At 32.1% G+C, this 19,535-nt stretch overlaps 2 protein-coding genes across 3 annotated transcripts; both read right to left on the bottom strand.

The window, feature by feature from the left end:
• Positions 1 to 1,134: 1,134 nt before the first annotated feature.
• LOC148950798 (homeodomain-interacting protein kinase 1-like) lies at positions 1,135 to 18,282 on the bottom strand. 2 transcript variants are annotated; one of them, XM_089090463.1, is made up of 4 exons: positions 18,156 to 18,282; positions 12,562 to 12,761; positions 11,103 to 11,315; positions 1,135 to 1,634 (listed from the first exon to the last, which is right to left on the bottom strand). In XM_089090463.1, the coding sequence occupies exons 1-4, from the start codon at positions 18,256 to 18,258 to the stop codon at positions 1,563 to 1,565; spliced, it is 588 nt and encodes a 195-aa protein (XP_088946589.1). In that variant the 5' UTR covers positions 18,259 to 18,282; the 3' UTR covers positions 1,135 to 1,562. The 2 variants fall into 2 exon arrangements, with proteins under 2 accessions (XP_088946589.1, XP_088946588.1); XM_089090462.1 differs by lacking the exon at positions 1,135 to 1,634 and adding an exon at positions 8,802 to 9,100.
• On the bottom strand, positions 4,030 to 7,902 carry LOC148950799 (homeodomain-interacting protein kinase 1-like). The gene is made up of 4 exons (XM_089090322.1): positions 7,866 to 7,902; positions 7,463 to 7,714; positions 5,596 to 5,756; positions 4,030 to 4,927 (listed from the first exon to the last, which is right to left on the bottom strand). Exons 1-4 carry the CDS (start codon positions 7,900 to 7,902, stop codon positions 4,745 to 4,747), a joined length of 633 nt encoding a protein of 210 aa, XP_088946448.1. The 3' UTR covers positions 4,030 to 4,744.
• Positions 18,283 to 19,535: the final 1,253 nt, after the last annotated feature.

The raw sequence follows: 19,535 nt of genomic DNA, 5'->3' as shown, positions 1-19,535 counted from the left end.
AGATCGAGAACCTGAAAACCAAGCTAAGAAACAGACTGCTGACTAAAACAGTACGCGAATCAATGCATTGGAAGCAGTACATTTAACGTACAGGCAGCAATGCACTTTCTTGTAATGTGTCCATACAGCTACTTGTAATTTTCAGGAAAAAAAGAAGAAAGTTCTATGGGGGAAGAGGAAGAGATTCTCATAAGCGACTCAGTTTTCGTTCTAGGCGGGACGAAAAATAAAAAAGTTACTAGATCATCCAATATTAACGACGACAGTAATCAAGTAGTACGTTTGAGCCCCCACTGCGATAGTTGAATTAATTACAGTCTTACTGTATGACAGCTAAAGGTCTGAACAATAAAAGTTAACATATACAAACTGCTTGTAGAGTATTACCTTTTAACTATAAAAAAATTGAATTAGGAAGCCCTTCAGACTTTTTTTGTGTCAAGTAGGGATACTTTAAAAAAAGTTTAAAGACAATTTTCTAAATGTTTGACCATTAGGGCGGTTGGTCGTTAAGCATCGCGGGTCTGCATGCCAAATGTAACCTAAACTAACCTACCCTAACCAAAATACCAACCAAACTTTTATTAAAATATACCTACAATGTAGTTTTCCACTGAACCAAACTGTCTCAGTTTACAATCAGCAATAAACCAGTCTTTGGCTGATTCTATAGATCCAATTTCTTGAGTGTGTACTGGCTAAGAGATAAGTACAAGAAAACCCCAAATATAGTTTTTACTAACTATAGAGGGAGGCAAATAAACTTCCACTCCCATACTCGACACCATTCTATTCATCTTGGGTGTAATTACCCACATGCGTGGTCTTCTGGAAGTGTAGAAATTTGGCTGCAATTAGCTGGGGATGCATTGAAACTTGATGAGATCATCCACGTATTACGGTGAAGGGTTGAAAAAAAGATTGTTTTCAACACAGCTTAGTGTCAGGTATATATAATGTTATGAAGCTCCCAAGGGTCATGTATACTTAAACACTCGTCAACTAACTCAAACTTACTTCTTCATGAACATAAAAATGAGGCACAAACAAATAATGCGGTCTATTTCATCTGCGACTTTTATAAATTATAAATAAAGAATAAAAGTGTGAAAATTTAATTTTTTTATTGTAAAACTAATGTGTAAACATACAATTTTAATATAATATAAGTGGTCATAGCGCTATATCATTCTTGACAATGAACATTACCTTTATAAAAGATTTTTTCAATACCATCATAAAGTTATGCAAGAGTAAACTAACGGTCGCAAAACAGCTTTTGGCACTGTTTATTTGAAAATTCCTCAGTTATACTAAACAATCCAAATGTGTAATCACTTTAGAATTTAGTTTTCAGAGCTTATTCTTCACAAGTAACAAATCTGAAATTGACGAAAACTCTGTAGTCGAACAAAGCTCGTGATTGTTTATTTTACTTGCATCAGCAGTACCCCGACTAAGAAAAACACGTAAACTGGGGTTGGGTGTATTTCTCTTCGTAACCGTGGCCTCAAATGGACGTCCATAAACTTTGACCGGTGGTTCTGTGTAATCGCTAAATCTCACTGCTCCAGCAGCATTGAAGTACAGTCTTTAGATATCCAACTCTTCTTTTTGACAGGACTTTCTTGAGCCTTAAAGGGAGATTTAGCTAAGATTATGAACTTAAATCAAAAGATATTACTCAAGATCAATCACAGTCGGACATGGAAGCAAATTGAAAAAAAAATTGCAATCAAAAGTCACTACCATTTTTGGGAACGTCAGGCTAGAAATTTAAAACAGTTAATTAAAAGTAAATGAAAACAAGAAATTATAAATTGAAAACAAATGAGCCACAAAAAATTAGCATCCTTGACTGTTTATGCAAAGGTAAATGAGAATATACTTAAATGCGAGCATTGGTTAAGATTTAAGATATTTGATAATTAATTTCTGTCTTTGCTCCTGTTGCAAGTTTCAAACGTATCTTTTCACAGATCCACTAAAGTCTGCCGTGGTTCTTATGTTTATTCCCACAACTAGAACACAAATATTTGACAAATAATCAGACTTCAGCTCATCAATAAATTTCATAAATTATAAAATAATGTTGGAACTGACTATTACAAATAGATACATAGTGGTATCAATAGCAACATTTCTTTAAAGCCTTGACTATGGTCACTTTTGTCTGAAAGGTGAGTCGTAACGGTAATGTCGTCAGTATTAATCAGAATAAAGATGAAGTGAATGTTGTGTATTATAATATCTGGAAAGCTTTTTTACCAGAATAAATACTGATATCCCAAGAAGTTGGCTAAGTTTCTTCAATCAACTTCCTTTCAAAATGTCTCTAGAAACAGGGCCACTATACGTCAGGTGGTATTGTTGTAACTGGCAAAATTGGTCATGGTAATTTTTGGGTATTTTACGTATTTTACCGTAATTTTACGGACCCTTTAAATATTGTATTTCATGTATTTTACGTAAATTACGTCAGTATCTTACACATTTTACTGACATATTTTACGTCGCCCTGCAATTTTCATGGCACAAAAGCGCATAGGGGCTGGCAGAAAAAAAGGATTGAATATGAATTTGTTTTTTGTATCTTGCTATCAGAACGCTAAAGTGTATCATATTAAAGGTGTTCATAATTTTGAAATGGTGAATTATTAGGTGAAATAAAATTACATTAGTTCTGTAAACTATTAAAGACAGAAAGGGCTAGAAGCAGGATTGACATATGACAAACAAGAAAAAAAGCCGAGAAAATGAGGGTAATGTCAGCCAGCGGACAAAAAAAGGAAGCAAAAATGATAGAGGCAGATATATTGTCAGGGACTTCTTCCCAGCCGTCTTCAAAATAAGAAGGAAAACTAATATTTTGAATTAACTGTAACTGAGCTGAAGAAAGACTGAACCAAGACAACCAAACAAATCAAGCCATAACAAACGAAACACTATTCACCAATTAGATTGGGTAAGAATTCTCTGCTTAGTAATTGACTTAGCTTATCTGCTGACCAAATTCTCATTAAATGTGTGGTCAGAGAATCTTAATTTAAACTGAAGACATTTTTTTTTTAATTCTTTATTTTTAAGTTATTTTAATTTGGGTTTATAGGAATATCGCCAGTATCTCTATTTAAAGCTAGGTCTCTATTTATTGATTCTTTTTTAATTTTAATTACCTCCTAAAAGAATGTGGAAGGCCATTTGCTTCAAATATTAAAGTTGCCTCATCAAAAAGAACTACATGATCTGGATTTTCAACAATAAAGGGGGTCAAAGCAGAATTAATATCCTTGTTTTTATTTTAGATTTCACATCTCAGTGACACTTTTTATTCATCCCGGGAACTGGAGTTTACGCCCCCCCCCTTCCAGAAAGAATATCCCTGCTGAATATCTCCTACGTAAAATACTTCCCTGTTTTACCCTTGGATAATTCCAGGATTTTCATTGGAAGAGAAATTGAAATTTTTACTCTCCTGTTTAAGTCAGGGTAAGGTATTGCATTACCTATAGTAAAGGCATAGACTCATAGAGGTTCAATGTATAAATATTTGTTATTTTTTCCCCAGAGGCACTTTATGTGGAAGGGGTGATCGAATAAGCTTCGGAAGAGGCTAAGTCAATTGGAAATCAAAAGTTCTAAGGCCCTTTTCTAACCAGTTACTACCAAATGGGCTTTGGAACAGACACGGTCACCTGAGCCAGAATCTGAAGGAGAGGTTGATATCCAAATGGTTGATACCATTTTCAAAAGTGACTAAATGTTCCGCTTTCATGATCCAGTGCTTAGTTAATCAAAGTCATCAAAGTGTTACAAAGTTATTTTTTAATTGTATTCGGTACTTTCATAAATAAATGAGAATAACATGTATATGATATGAGGAATGTGGCTGGACACGGCTATTTAAGTATATTTGATTTACTTCCAAATAATGATAAATTTAACTTATTTATTTTATTTTTTTCATCCATTTGATTTTACCAAATGGATGTCCGAAATCAGGAACTGTCCAATTTCTGAGGTATTTTCCTAGGCACAAGATTACCAAAGGGATAAACTAGACAGTTAATTAAATTGATGAAGCTCTAGATGAAGGGGCATTACCTTTTATAAGCCCCGAAAATCAGAATCATTAAAAAATTTCATTAAAACCTGTGAGTGATGCTTTGAAGAAATGTTCAACTGGTCTTGTAGCTACAGGGCAATTCTAAAACACAATTTTACCCTGTATTTCATAGGGAGTACCATATTTTACCCTTTTTTTTTTACCAATTTTCCCTTATTTTACCAATTTCACTTACTGAGTTTTTATTATACGGTAATTTTACAAAAAACATGTGCTAGTTTTAAAGGGAAATTGTAGGAAGCAAAATATTAAAGAGATAACCTTATTTTACCTTTTTTTTTACAAATTTTACCTTATATTACCAATTTTGCCTTATTTTACCAATTTTACTTACTGAGTTTTCATTATATGATAATTTTACAACACTATCTGCTAGCATTAAAAGAAAATTGTAGGAACCAAAGGGAACCTCTAGATTGGAAGAAGGCAAAGGTAGGTCTAGAGCAAAATCATGGAATGGGGGTTCATTTTGAAAAGGGTGCCAATAATTGACCAAATTATCAAAATTATTTTTAAACTGAGTGAAAAACAGAAAGAAACAAGGAATGATGGTACCAGAAAATTTCCTGGGGGACAGGGTCTCCCCTTGGATCCACCAGTGGAAAAGGGACTGGCAAATTAAGGTTGCTGAGGGAACGATCTCTGGTAGCTTCTTTTTCTAGAATGATTGTAGATGCTCGTGTTACAAATGTCCATCAGTTTGATTGCCTCTGTAATGTAAGGACTGTGTTTGTAATCTGACAGATGATCCATTGTACAAAAACTTTGAACCAATCCCTTGGCAGGAGTTAGGCGTTTCCCCTATAAAATAAACATGTGTCAAAACATAACTTTGATACATAGTTTGTCAATTGTCTCACGCAAAATAGAGCCGTTCGATAGAAATGTGTTTACAACACTTTGTGTTTACAACACAGAAATGTGTTTACAACAGCTCGGTTTTACAACACTTTAGTTTAAAAAGACTTAATTTCAAATTCCTAAGTTTGTCTAACTTGTAAATAATAATCTCCTAAACAACAAGAGTTTCTTTAATTTGTTTTTGACATAAATTAAATTTCTAACACCATTAATGTGCTCCGAATTGTTGTTTATTTTCATAATTGATCAAGAAGTCTCCACCTTAACAGTAGTAAAATCTTCTGTTCTAAAACAGCTTATCAATCAATAACAATCAAATATCAAATATAAACATTTCAAAGTTGTTTTAAGTGAAGTATGTCAACAACAAAAGTAATAAGGTGGTTTGTAAAAATTGGCCTAAAGGATACATCCAAGAAAACTGTAAAAGATGGCAAAACATTTTTTTTTTCAACCACTGAAGAAATACCTCAGATTAATTAAACATCTACAAATTTTTTCATGACATTAACCTTTTTTTTCTGAAGACCATGGATAAAAATAAACGAAATTATGGAAACAAATAAAAAAAAATATTGATTTCTGGTAAAAGGAAGCAACAATCTTACCGGATCCAATGCTAACATTTTTTTAAGCATTTCAACAAATTCGAGTCTGTCGGTGTTTTCTGCCTGTAGACATTTGCCGTGTAATTCAGAAGGTGTACCCATTTCAGTAATATCTTCTAAGCAATTAAAAATGTAATTTAGGTCTTCTTCTGGCTTGATGCCTGAAAACAAAATGTTTATTCAGGGACGCGAAGCAGAACAACCAAAATGGGATTGTGGTTTTCATAAAAAAAAGGCCTAATCAATAGTTCTTATGTATATAATATCTATTCATATACCCATTCATTTGCAAGCATTCTGATTAAATGATTTGAAATTTCTATACACTATTTTAATCTCAATTTGAAAAAAGCACTAAGAAGCCAGACAAAAATCCAGTCAAAATAAATGGCAGGAAAAGATCAAAATTTATGTTAAAACTGAAATTTCATTGCCAGTGAATGTTAGCTAGATCAAAATATGAATCTGTTTGACACACTTAGTTTAAAAACTGGAAAGATGAATCTTAATTTTTGTTCTATGGAGGCTACAACTTTAAATAAAAGGACTTAAAATGTTTCTTCTGGTTATGATTTCTTAGTTCCATGTAATTCCAATTTCGTTTATTGCACTATATTTGTTCTAGCACAACAAATAGACAACTTTGCATATGAAAAACACCAAGAAAGGTGAGAATGAAAGCTTATGCTATGGATTGGTTAAGTGGAACTTTATTTTCCGGCTGAAGTGAGTGATATTTTTGATATATACTTTTCAAGGATAAAAAACCTGGTCAAATGTGACTAGTAATTTTTAATATGTTTATACGTTTCAACTTTACTGCATTGACAAAAATCTAGCAGAGCAGTAAAAATATTTTATATTTGAAATAGCCAAATAAAAAACCTTGAATGCCAAAAAATCGGCCGAAAGAAAAATCTTGGACAGGAACAGTTTTCATGTAATGTTTCATTGTGTTCTCAGATAAGTCAGGTTAGTTAGTTTGAATTTTTAGTAAAAATTTAACGTAATGCTTATTTATTTTAAATTTAATACAGATTAATTATGAACTTGGGACTTTTTATTAGCTCTGGCCTTAATATGCATTATAATGATGAAATAAGCTTAATAAATATTTATTAAGATTAGCATCGCTGATGATTTTAAGTTAACCGTGTCGACGAAATTAAAGAAAAATTCAACATGAAGTTAATTTTTCATCTTTCAAGTAGTTATTTTGATTTCTCACTTAGAACGAACACTTAAATTTTATTTAGTATTTTTAACTAAAAAAGATCAGAAAAAAGATCATTATCTAAAAAAGATCAGAAATCAAATACAAATATAATTTCAACTGAGCGTAAGGAGCAACATCAAAACTTAAAGAGAGCAGGAATTATTACGTATGAGGGCGCTGCTCCCAATTTTGATAGTAAAATTTAATTTTGTTGCATCTTCGACCCCCAAAACATACGGCAGATCAGAGAATGGTCAGTATCTGTATACATCTGTAACAACACAACTGATTTCTCGTGTTACTGTGCATTAGATGCAACGATCACAATAGCAAAGATAATTTAGTAGTCTAATTGAATTGATTAAATGAAACAGATTGAAGAATAAAATCGATTTTATTTCTTCTGCAATTAAAAATTTATATGTTAAGAATTCGGCGCGAAAAGAAAAAGGCACATCTCATATTCTCATGTTGTGAAGCATAACAAAAGTCAGTATTTATGGCTTTTGGGGAAAATAGACTCCTCTATTACGAATTTCAGTCTAAGGAACAATGTAAAACTTATAAATGCGACTCATAAGAAAATATATATGCAGACACTAGATTGTCCTCTTTCCTTCTCCTAAGAAGCAAGGAGAACAGAAAACTTACCAAATTCTAGGTGATACTGATCAGGTTCTTTCAGTTTCCAAAAATAGTAGTTTGATTTTGGATCCTTCCTAAAGAACTCTGCTGTATAAAAGGCAACTTTTAGCATAGTATTTGGAAGGTTGCCTCGATTTATCGTAATTTGCCTGATAAGGTCGTACTCATGTAATGCAGGATATAAAGGCACTCCAAGAAATAGTTCTGCCAGCAAACATCTCAGACTCCACACATCAATTGCCTCAGAAAAGGTTAATCCTAAATAAAAGATAAAAAGATAAATTTTATTGGTATTCGTGTAGAAATAACAAAACTAATAATATGATAAAAGGATTTTCAATATTTTGAAAGGAAAAATTTCTTTGTTGAAAATATTTATAGGAATTGATATATATGGGCTAGTCCAAACCAGCTTCATTGTATTCATTGTATTCATTGGTATTCATGTAGAAATAACAAAACTAATAATATGATAAAAGGATTTTCAATATTTTGAAAGGAAAAATTTCTTTGTTGAAAATATTTATAGGAATTGATATATATGGGCTAGTCCAAACCAGCTATGCGAAGCTAATAATAACGAATTAATAAGCACAACAAATTTGAGACCGAAAAAAAGAAAAACACTTATGCTACTAGTACCAGAAATTGCAAGACCTTAATGATGGCGTTGTTGCTGAAAATTTGAATCGGGTGTCATTTTTATAGATTAATTTAAAAAACTTTTTCCACAAAATAAATTTTTCAAAAAAAAGTAAGGAACTCCATTAAACAAGAAATGAGCAAAAATAAAATCAAATAATCTACCAAGCGTGAAACTACCACAGGTCAGCGTCGATAAATAAATGAAACCCAAAACGAACAGAAATTACAATAAATAACCGAGTCAAACTCAAAACAAGCAGAAATTAACATGAGTAGGGCTCAAAACACCTATGCCTTCCCAAGGCCAGAACATAATTTGCACTTTACTGAAAAAATACAAATGAATGTGCATTGTCAGTTTAATATACATATACTGATATTTAGTAATCAAAATGTTAATATTATTTGATTTATTAAAGTTATAAAAGTAAGAACATTTATATTTTTTTCAGTAAAGTGCAAATTTTGTTCTGGCCTTGGGAAGGCATAGGGGTTTTGCGCCCAACTTATGTTAACTTCTGCTCGTTTTGAGTTTGACTCGGTTATTTATTGTAATTTCTGTTCGCTTTGGGTTTCATTTATTTATCGATGCTGATTTGTGGATGTATCTATTGTTTTGAAAATTCTGTTTTTTAGGGTTCACACTACTATTTTATCGAGTTGGTCTTTACTTACAGGTCATTACCACGAGTTGTTTGACTACTCATTTCTACATGGAAGATGGTTTGGTCTTTGTTCTTATCGGACCCTCCTATTTTAGGGAAGGTATTGAACAGAATTGATTGAATTGATTGACAAGGAATTTTAACATTGTCAAAACTTACCTAAAATAATTTCAGGGGATCTATAATGTATTGTTTGTAAAGTAGGGTTGAGTGCTACATTGCTTGAGTAGCAAGACATTCCAAAATCAATCACCTTGACTCGGCACGGCTGTTGAACAGGATCTATGAGCATTATATTCTCTGGCTTCAAGTCTGTATGGATCACTCCCAGCTCCTAAAAATGTAGAGATTTATCCAAATACCGTAATAAAAGAAGATAAACTACACTGGTATTTGCATCTATCTAAGACCTTACATAGGTCTCCACACGCTAAGCTTGTCTTATTCTTCCTTAAAAATTTTCCAAACTGTTTTTTTAGGCATAGTCAAGAACGTATCATCGCGTGAAACTGGAACTGGGAGGCATTTGAAGGTCATACATTTATATTGTATGCATCTATTTAATAGTTCTAAGCATTTCAGAAAAAGCTTAACGGTCTGTTGTGACACCCCTTCAACGCAAAGATCAATAATTTGTATTTTTCTCAATAAGGAATCATTGAGACTAAATTCATCGATTTATTATCATTGAACAGTTACTTAAAATACTTCTCAGTTCAGTGACAATGTTTTCAAGAGCTGATAATCTCTCCCTATTCTTAGATTTATTTGATTTTTTTTTATAAACAAGCAGTTCGTGTTAACAAACTGAAAGTAAGGACTGGTGTGGCTTAATAGTTAACGAAACTGTAAGAAACAGAGTCTTGATAATAATAGATACACCAGAAGAAGCAAATTTTGATGCTTCTCCAAAATATGTAAAATTCATCAAATTTAATTTTACCCATCAAAAGTGACAAGCCTAGGAAAATTTGCCCAATTTTTAAAAAAAGGTGAAATACCCCCAAAACATCAAGCGACCTTAATGAAAATGACACCATCAGATTCAGCATACCAGAAAAACCTACTGAATAGGTTTCAAGCTCCTCTGTACAAAAATGTGGAATTTTCCATTCTGTGCCGGAAGAAAGATCACAGATGTGTGTTTATTTGTTGTTGTTTTTTTATCTCAGGGGAGATCGTATTGAACCAGGGATTGTAGAAAATCAGGAGAGGGCTCATTTTGATCAGAACTGAAAATACTTTCTTTTTAATGTTTTTATTTTTAAAACTTTAAGAAATCAAAATTAATTAAGATTTTAAGAAATAAATATTAGCATATGTATATTAAACTGAGAATGTACATTCATTTTTTTCAGTAAATTCATTTGAATTTTATTCAGTAAAGTACAAATTATATTCTGGCTTTTAGAGAGCATAGGGTTTTAGCACCCTACTCATATTAATTTCTGCTCGTTTTGAGTTTGACTCTGTTATTTATTTTGATTTCTGTTTGTTTTGGGTTTCATTTATTTATTGATACTGATTTGTGGTAGTTGTATGCTAGGTAGATTATTTGATTCTATTTTTGTTCATTTTTGGTTTAATTGAGTTCTTTACTTCTTTTTGAAAAACTTTTTTTTAACAAAAGTTTTTTTTTTAATTAACCTAAGTAAAGAGTGACAATATATCTAAAAACTATATTTACCACTAACAACTCACTGTTGCACCAAGCCGGCTGAGGCACACTTGCATATACACCTCCGCTAGCCCAATCTATTCAACGCCTCCCTCTTTACACACTCCCGAGAAATTCCTATTTTTTCAACCTCATTTAAGGAGGACCCGCCTTTCGTTTGGCACTAAATGGATAATCAAAAACCTAGATCTTTGGAAATATGTCTTCTATAAGATGTGCCACAACCATCTCAAACTTTCTCTCATTATAACTCTACGAAATGGGATAGAACAACATCTTTCATATAGATTACTGTTTAATATACAGTCAGTTTAAGTTAGTTAAGGGGGGGGTGTTAAGTCCCCTGTGAACTATTTACCAATAACCCCCATCCCTTTCTTTTTGAATGATCAAAATTAGGCTTACTTAGTTATTTTGATATTTCATACCCCGCGTTCTCTCCTGCCAATTACGGTTACCATTGCTGACATTCCTAAATACTAAGATAACTTAAATATTTAAAGCAAAATGCAAAAGAAAGGCCGCAGATCTTGTATAAGATTTTTTTTTCTGTCTGCCTTTCATTCTATTCGAAATAGCCTTCAGATTTTTTAGTTTTAAGGACCGTCGTAATGCTTCAATGCTGAATGACATCATAATCTAAATATGAAATAGTTACCTTTAATCTCTTTAATGCAGTAAGTAGTTGTTGTGCAATGGGTCGGATATATTTTAAAGGCAACACTTTGTTTTGCTGCAAGAAATCATGTAGGCTCTGTTCCAGCATTTCAAATACCAGGCATGGACGGTTTTTGTGCTGAAAAAATTCCAAGTACTGCACCAAGTTGTACTGATCAGGATTTTCCTCGTTTATTTTTGACAAAATATCAGCCTGGAAGGAAGTGAAATGAATTTAAGAATTTTTTTTTCAAAAATTTTGCGGATGAATTCTAACACCTACCCAACATTACCACTAAAACACTTTTTTTCTGCTTTTCAGAAAGCCGATAAATTCTATTAGAACAATGAGTAATTTAGCGTTTCATCCAAACCAAATTTCCCTAAACATGACGAATTTATCCACTTTCTTGTCCCTGATCCAGTTTCTGAAGAATAATCTCCTTCCAATGTCCACTATTTCTAGTGCTATGGTATTTCTATTTCTTAATCCCTCCTAGTATGTCTTTTTTTCAACCCTATTGGAAAAACTAGTGGTATCTAATGCTCCCATGACTTGTTTACGCACTTAAGCAACGCATCCCCCGCCCACTTTTGTTCACTTAATATGAGATTAATAATTATCTTATGATAATTGTCTCTATTCTCAAAAATCCATGATATCTAGTCTTCCCATTACCCCTTAGCACCTATTTAGACCACAACCGAACAATTTACTTACCTAAAACAAAATTCTAATTTTACTTTGAATATTATTTACAAAAGTTAATTAGATTTAGTCCTTTCAGGACATCTTGTCACTCTTCAGCAAACCACTCACAACATTTTATGAATCTAAAATATCCTTTTCATTTTGACTGTATTTAAAAAAGAAATCTTATATCTACTCCTTATAAAACCCTTTCACGAACCTTACAAACCACACCCAAATATTTTTTTTCAAATGATGTGAAGTTGCTACTTTCATCATATTTTTAAAAGTCAAAACATTTAGTTCTCTCAAGATCTCCTTAATAAAGCTTAGCAGATCATAGCAACATTTTATTCAGCTAGCACGAAAATATTCTTTCGTCTTTGACTTAATTTATACCTAAGCAGATCACCTTTCGCATTTGATTAAACTTTTATAATATTTACTTTTAACTCTGTTTTTGTCTCGAACTCTTCTGAAAGTTGTCACGGGAAAATTTTTACACAGCCAATACTTGAGATGGCTAAATTTTTAATGAATTATGTAACACATCCTTTAAATTTAATAAAAAATATGGTCACTTTTTTAATGAGTATATTTCAAAGCCAAGGCTATCTTTTTGGATAATGTGTGCAGACATTAAAATAATTTTTTTTCTTTGCCTTTATATGTTACAATTGACAACAGTTCTATGTTCAACAGTTCTATACAACAGTCTCATTCTCTATTACTTTAGATAAAATAATGTGAAATCCTTGAAAAATCTTACCTCGTTTTGGGCCTGAACAAAATTTGGATCATTTTTCAAACTTTTAACTGCAACGATGCTATTGGTTCCTTTTTTCCTGCATTTAGCGACTTGGCCATAAGAGCCACTACCTAAAATCTCCAAAACTTCATATTCATGGTCAAACGAGCGTAAAATCCCATGCTGAGTAAACGAAAATTCCCCACTTGAGCTGCTGCTGCCTAGGGTAAAACAATCAAATTATATATCGATAAAAATAAATATAAATATAATATATATATATATATATATATATATATATATATATATATATATATATATATATATATATATATATATATATATATATATATATATATATATATATATATATATATGTATATATATATATATATATATATATATATATATATATATATATATATATATATATATATATATATATATATATATATATATATATATATATTTATATATATATATATATATATATATATTTATACAATGTGCCAGATAAAATGTAACAAATAAAATACAATGTGCCAGTATGGCTCTTTACTTAGGCAGAGCTATTGCTCTATACTATAAGAGATATAGAATTGATTTACTTTTTTTACGAAGTTATATCATACATAGGACATATTTAGATTTGCGAAAACTGAAGTACATTAAAAGAACTTCAGCAGTTTAGTAAATATTACTCACTGACATTCATATTATTTTTGTACCGTGTTTTTTGCTGCAATTCTGTATAGAATTTTTTGCTTCTCATAAAAAAAAATATAGAATGAATGATAAATATCTTCTGAGCTATTGCTGGCGCAATGGGTCATGAAATGACGTTTCAGTTGTTGTGTCTTTTCTACAGGGACAAGAAGGTAGCTTGCAGTTTAACCTTGTTGCGGAAGGCATTGAGCTCTGGGCCTCGTATTGCCAAACATAGCATCAATCCACTGCATAAGAAAGTGTAAAAGCAGTTTTTTCTTCTTGTATTGGACCCCCTTAACCCAATGAGCTAATAAGAAAAGTTTTGAGCCGACTGGGAAATATAAAGTTGGCTAATCCTTCTTAGGCTCAATTTTCAGACACTTAGTAACCCTAAAAATGAAAATTTGAAGCTCATTAACTTTTAAAATAAAATTGGACTTATTTTTGGTGTTAGACATTTATGGAACAAAATTTCAAAATATTTTGTCTCTGTTGGTGTTTACTTCAGAAAATTTATACACAAAATGTATAACACTATTGATGGCCCCTGATTTCTTTTTCTTTTGGTTTGTAATAGTCATAATAGTCAGTGTTATGTAACTGCTTTTGGTTTGAAAAAATAAAAAATAATCTTCGCTGACCAAAAACAATAATGTTTTTTTTTAATTTTTCTTTTCTGTGCGTAGGGATGACCTTGATTTGGGACTTGTGTATATGCACTTTCCAAATAAATATTGGCCTTTTGGGAGCTAGACCAACGTACAAGATATAGTCAGTTTCTGGCCATCTTATTCCCCAAAAATATTACTTTCAAGCCTTTTGCCATAAAATCTCCCAATGCATACCCTCAAAGTTTTATTTACAGCTACCTATTGCATCTAGCTGTTCATAAGACATTACTGATACGCTATTTTAACAGTCTAGACTTATATTATATAAGACATCCGATCAAAATTTTGAGATGAATATTTGCTCGACATAGCCCATATATCAAATAACTATGCCTCTTGGGTTGAAAAAACCACAAAGCCCTCTAGGGAAGGGCTGCAAGTTGCCTGTTGTTTACATATAAGGTTCTTATAGAAGAGGTGATCACACAAAATTTGCAAGAGGCTCATTCGATTTCAATTCAAAATTTGTATTTCCCTTTTTAAAAGTTAAAATTGATCGGAAGATAACCACCCCCCTTCACCCTTTCTCCCAAAATGATTCCGATAAAAAAATTAGACAGCCATTTTGTTCAGAATAGTACAAAAGTCATATAACAATGCTTCCGGGGTTGATCGTGAGACAAATATTCAGCTGGCCAAAAGGCAACATGTTCGTACTGCTGCTCTTGGTGCAAACACTACTATTATGACGCTAGTACTATTATGCTAAGGGTATGAAGGCGAAAATTTGAACTAAATTAAGACATACTATATGCATGCAAATTGTAAAACGGAAATATGCCAGGAAAAAATTATGGAATTAAGTCAGAACTTTCAGGGTGTACCTCAGGGGGAGGTTTAATTGACCAAAAGGTTATTTATGCACCCTACTATCAATACTAATATCACTGCTGCTTTTACTTCTACAACTACTTCTAAAGCTAAAGTACTAAAAAGAAAATATCAGGATGTGCTGAGGTTCAACTAAATAAAAACTCAAGTTAGATCCCTAACATAAGCGAAACCAATATTATACCTTGAATTCCAGTATGAACCGGGTTATCTTTTGAATGTGATCCAATATTATATGAGGGTGAGGCATTTCTGAGAATTTTCTGAATTCTTAAATCCAAAGCCATTTCAATCCCTTGTTCAAATCTTGACAAAACAGTTCAACAATCAAAATGTAACTAAATCATTATTTGGAAATTGCAAGAAAAAATGTTAAGGAATTTTATGAATAAGATTAACCATGACCTGGTATTATGAATAAAAAATAACCCCGCAATTATTTGACTGAATAATTAATGCCTTACCTCAAGTAAAGTTATTTTACTAACTACTTTGAAATAAAACATAGTCTTCCTGATAAAAGAAAAGAAAGAAATAAACCATAAGTGAATGACACAGAAGAAAATTAACAAAACTTCAAAAGAATTTATTTTTTTGCGTTTGGCCGGTAATAGACTATTGACTGCCGTGTAAACTCTCCTTTTATTCTCTGTAGGCTACTGAATGAATTGCCTGCTCTTAATTCTGCTTTATTGCAAAGCTTCTGTGATTTTAGAACCTTTGCAATAATAGGAAAATGATTCCGATTAAAATTTTTAGACAGCCATTTTGTTCGGAATAATACAAAAGTCATATGCCAGGAAAAAATTATGGAATTAAGTCAGAACTTTCAGGGTGTACCTCAGAGGGAAGTTTAGTAAATATTACTCACTGACATTCATATTATTTTTGTACCGTGTTTTTTGCTGCAATTCTGTATAGAATTTTTTGCTTCTCATAAAAAAAATATAGAATTAAGGATAATAATCTTCTGAGCTATTTCTGGCGCAATGGGTCATGAAATGACGTTTCAGTTGTTGTGTCTTTTCTACAGGGATAAGAAGGTAGCTTACAGTTTAACCTTGTTGCGGAAGGCATTGAGCTCTGGGCCTCGTATTGCCAAACATAGCATCAATCCACTGCATAAGAAAGTGTAAAAGCAGTTTTTTCTTCTTGTATTGGACCCCCTTAACCCAATGAGCTAATAAGAAAAGTTTTGAGCCGACTGGGAAATATAAAGTTGGCTAATCCTTCTTAGGCTCAACTTTCAGACACTTAGTAACCCTAAAAATGAAAATTTGAAGCTCATTAACTTTTAAAATAAAATTGGACTTATTTTTGGTGTTAGACATTTATGGAACAAAATTTCAAAATATTTTGTCTCTGTTGGTGTTTACTTCAGAAAATTTATACACAAAATGTATAACACTATTGATGGCCCCTGATTTCTTTTTCTTTTGGTTTGTAATAGTCATAATAGTCAGTGTTATGTAACTGCTTTTGGTTTGAAAAAATAAAAAATAATCTTCGCTGACCAAAAACAATAATTTTTTTTTTTAATTTTTCTTTTCTGTGCGTAGGAATGACCTTGATTTGGGACTTGTGTATATGCACTTTCCAAATAAATATTGGCCTTTTGGGAGCTAGACCAACGTACAAGATATAGTCAGTTTCTGGCCATCTTATTCCCCAAAAATATTACTTTCAAGCCTTTTGCCATAAAATCTCCCAATGCATACCCTCAAAGTTTTATTTACAGCTACCTATTGCATCTAGCTGTTCATAAGACATTACTGATACGCTATTTTAACAGTCTAGACTTATATTATATAAGACATCCGATCAAAATTTTGAGATGAATATTTGCTCGACATAGCCCATATATCAAATAACTATGCCTCTTGGGTTGAAAAAACCACAAAGCCCTCTAGGGAAGGGCTGCAAGTTGCCTGTTGTTTACATATAAGGTTCTTATAGAAGAGGTGATCACACAAAATTTGAAAGAGGCTCATTCGATTTCAATTCAAAATTTGTATTTCCCTTTTTAAAAGTTAAAATTGATCGGAAGATAACCACCCGCCTTCACCCTTTCTCCCAAAATGATTCCGATAAAAAAATTTAGACAGCCATTTTGTTCAGAATAGTACAAAAGTCATATAACAATGCTTCCGGGGTTGATCGTGAGACAAATATTCAGCTGGCCAAAAGGCAACATGTTCGTACTGCTGCTCTTGGTGCAAACACTACTATTATGACGCTAGTACTATTAATGCTAAGGGTATGAAGGCGAAAATTTGAACTAAATTAAGACATACTATATGCATGCAAATTGTAAAAAGGAAATATGCCAGGAAAAAATTATGGAATTAAGTCAGAACTCTTAGGGTGTACCTCAGGGGGAGGTTTAATTGACCAAAAGGTTATTTATGCACCCTACTACCAATAGTAATATCACTGCTGTTATTACTTCTACAACTACTTCTAAAGCTAAAGTACTAAAAAGAAAATATCAGGAAGTGCTGAGGTTCAACTAAATAAAAACTCAAGTTAGATCCCTAACATAAACAAAACCAATATTATACCTTGAATTCCAGTATGAACCGGGTTATTTTTTGAATGTGACCCAATATTATATGAGGGTGAGGCATTTTTGAGAATTTTCTGAATTCTTAAATCCAAAGCCATTTCAATCCCTTGTTCCAATTTTGACAAAACAGTTCAACAATCAAAATGTAACTAAATCATTATTTTAAAATTGCAAGAAAAAATGTTAATGAATTTTATGAATAAGATTAACCATGACCTGGTATTATGAATAAAAAATAACCCCGCAATTATTTGACTGAATAATTAGTGCCTTACCTCAAGTTACGTTATTTTACTAATTACTTTGAAATAAAACATAGTCTTCCTGATGAAAGAAAAGAAAGAAATAAACCATAAGTGAATGACACAGAAGAAAATTAACAAAACTTCAAAAGAATTTATTTTTTTGCGTTTGGCCGGTAATAGACTATTGAGTGCCGTGTAAATTATCCTTTTATTCTCTGTAGGCTACTGAATGAATTGCCTGCTCGGAATCCTGCTTTATTGCAAAGCTTCTGTGATTTAGAACCTTTGCAATAATAGGAAAATGATTCCGATTAAAATTTTTAGACAGCCATTTTGTTCGAAATAGTACAAAAGTCATATGCCAGGAAAAAATTATGGAATTAAGTCAGAACTTTCAGGGTGTACCTCAGAGGGAAGTTTAATTGACCAAAAGGCTATTTATGCGCTCTACTACCAATACTACTATCACTGCTGCTTACTTCTACAGCTACTTCTAAAGCTAAAGTACTAAAAAGAAAATATCAGGAAGTGCTGAGGTTCAACTAAATAAAAACTCAAGTAAGATCCCTAACATAAGCGAAACCAATATTATACCTTGAATTTCAGTATGAACCGGGTTATTTTTTGAATGTGACCCAATATTATATGAGGGTGAGGCATTATTGATAATTTTCTGAATTCTCAAATCCAACGCCATTTCAATCCCTTGTACCAATTTTGATATCACAGTTCAACAATCAAAATGTTACTACATCGCTGTTTGAAGAATGCAAGAAAAAGTGTTAAAGAATTTTATGAATAAGATTAACCATCACCCGGTATTATGAATAACATAACCCAGCAATTATTGGACTGAATAATTAATGCCTTAGATACTCTTATCTAAGAGTATAAGATAATCTTATCTAAAGAGCTTTTGACTCTTAAAAGGGGATTCCTGAAAACATGAATTTCAGTTAAACATATTTACTACACTGCTGAAATTCTTTTAACGTCCTTCAGTTTTCTCAAATCTGTATATATTCCGTCTAGGACAACACATGATAAAAAAGTAAAAAATTTCTACAGCTCTTATAAAACACCAAGGATAGTATTACATCAAGGATAGTTATACGACGTCATCATGGGTCAAACGTCATCGAAGAGCGATAGCTTCAAAAATGTGGTTCGCTTTTTATTAAGTTACAGCAACGGAAAAAGTTGCTGTAACTTAATCCTGCTTTATTGCAAAGGTTCTGTGATTTTAGCCAAGTTTTAGCTATAAAATTGTACAAATATGACTTTAGAGCAATACTATCCTTGGTGTTTTATAAGAGCTGTAGAAATTTTTTACTTTTATAGCAAGTGTTGTCCTAGACGGAATATATGCAGATTTGAGAAAACTGAAGGACGTTAAAAGAATTTCAGCAGTGTAGTAAATATGGTTAACTGAAATTCATGTTTTCAAGAATGCCCTTTTAAGAGTCAAAAGCTATCTAATCCACTCCCCATACCCTCTTTTCCTTCCCTAAATACATATGACCAATATTTTGAGATAAGGGTTTTGTTCAATTTTGCCTATAGCTCAAATAAGTGTGCCTCATAGGTTGGAAGAAACCACAGTTTATATAATTATCTGTATAAAATTATCTGATAATTATATAAACTGTGGAAGAAACACACAGCCCTCAGAACAACATGTTGTCTTTTCAAAATCAGCAGCCCCGTTTACGGTCCAAGTTGTCCACCGTTAACATATAAGGCTTTTATTGAAGGGGTGATCACAAAAACTTCAGAAGAGGCTCATTCAATTTGAAATGGAAAGTTTCAGTTCCCTGTTAAAAAGTGATGTTCAGCCGAGAGGGAGGTTCAACTGGCTAAAAGTTAACATTTTTATGCTACTACTGCTGCTCCTACTACTATTACAACTGTTATTATAATACTAGTATCACTAATACTAAGGGTATTAAGGTGAAAATTTGTGAGAATATAGAG

This window comes from Artemia sp. Qi Xiang Cuo, chromosome 6, assembly GCF_049724085.1.
Source record: "Artemia sp. Qi Xiang Cuo chromosome 6, ASM4972408v1, whole genome shotgun sequence".
Classification (NCBI taxonomy): Eukaryota; Metazoa; Arthropoda; class Branchiopoda; order Anostraca; family Artemiidae; genus Artemia; species Artemia sp. Qi Xiang Cuo.
This window is presented reverse-complemented; position numbering and strand designations above follow the sequence as displayed.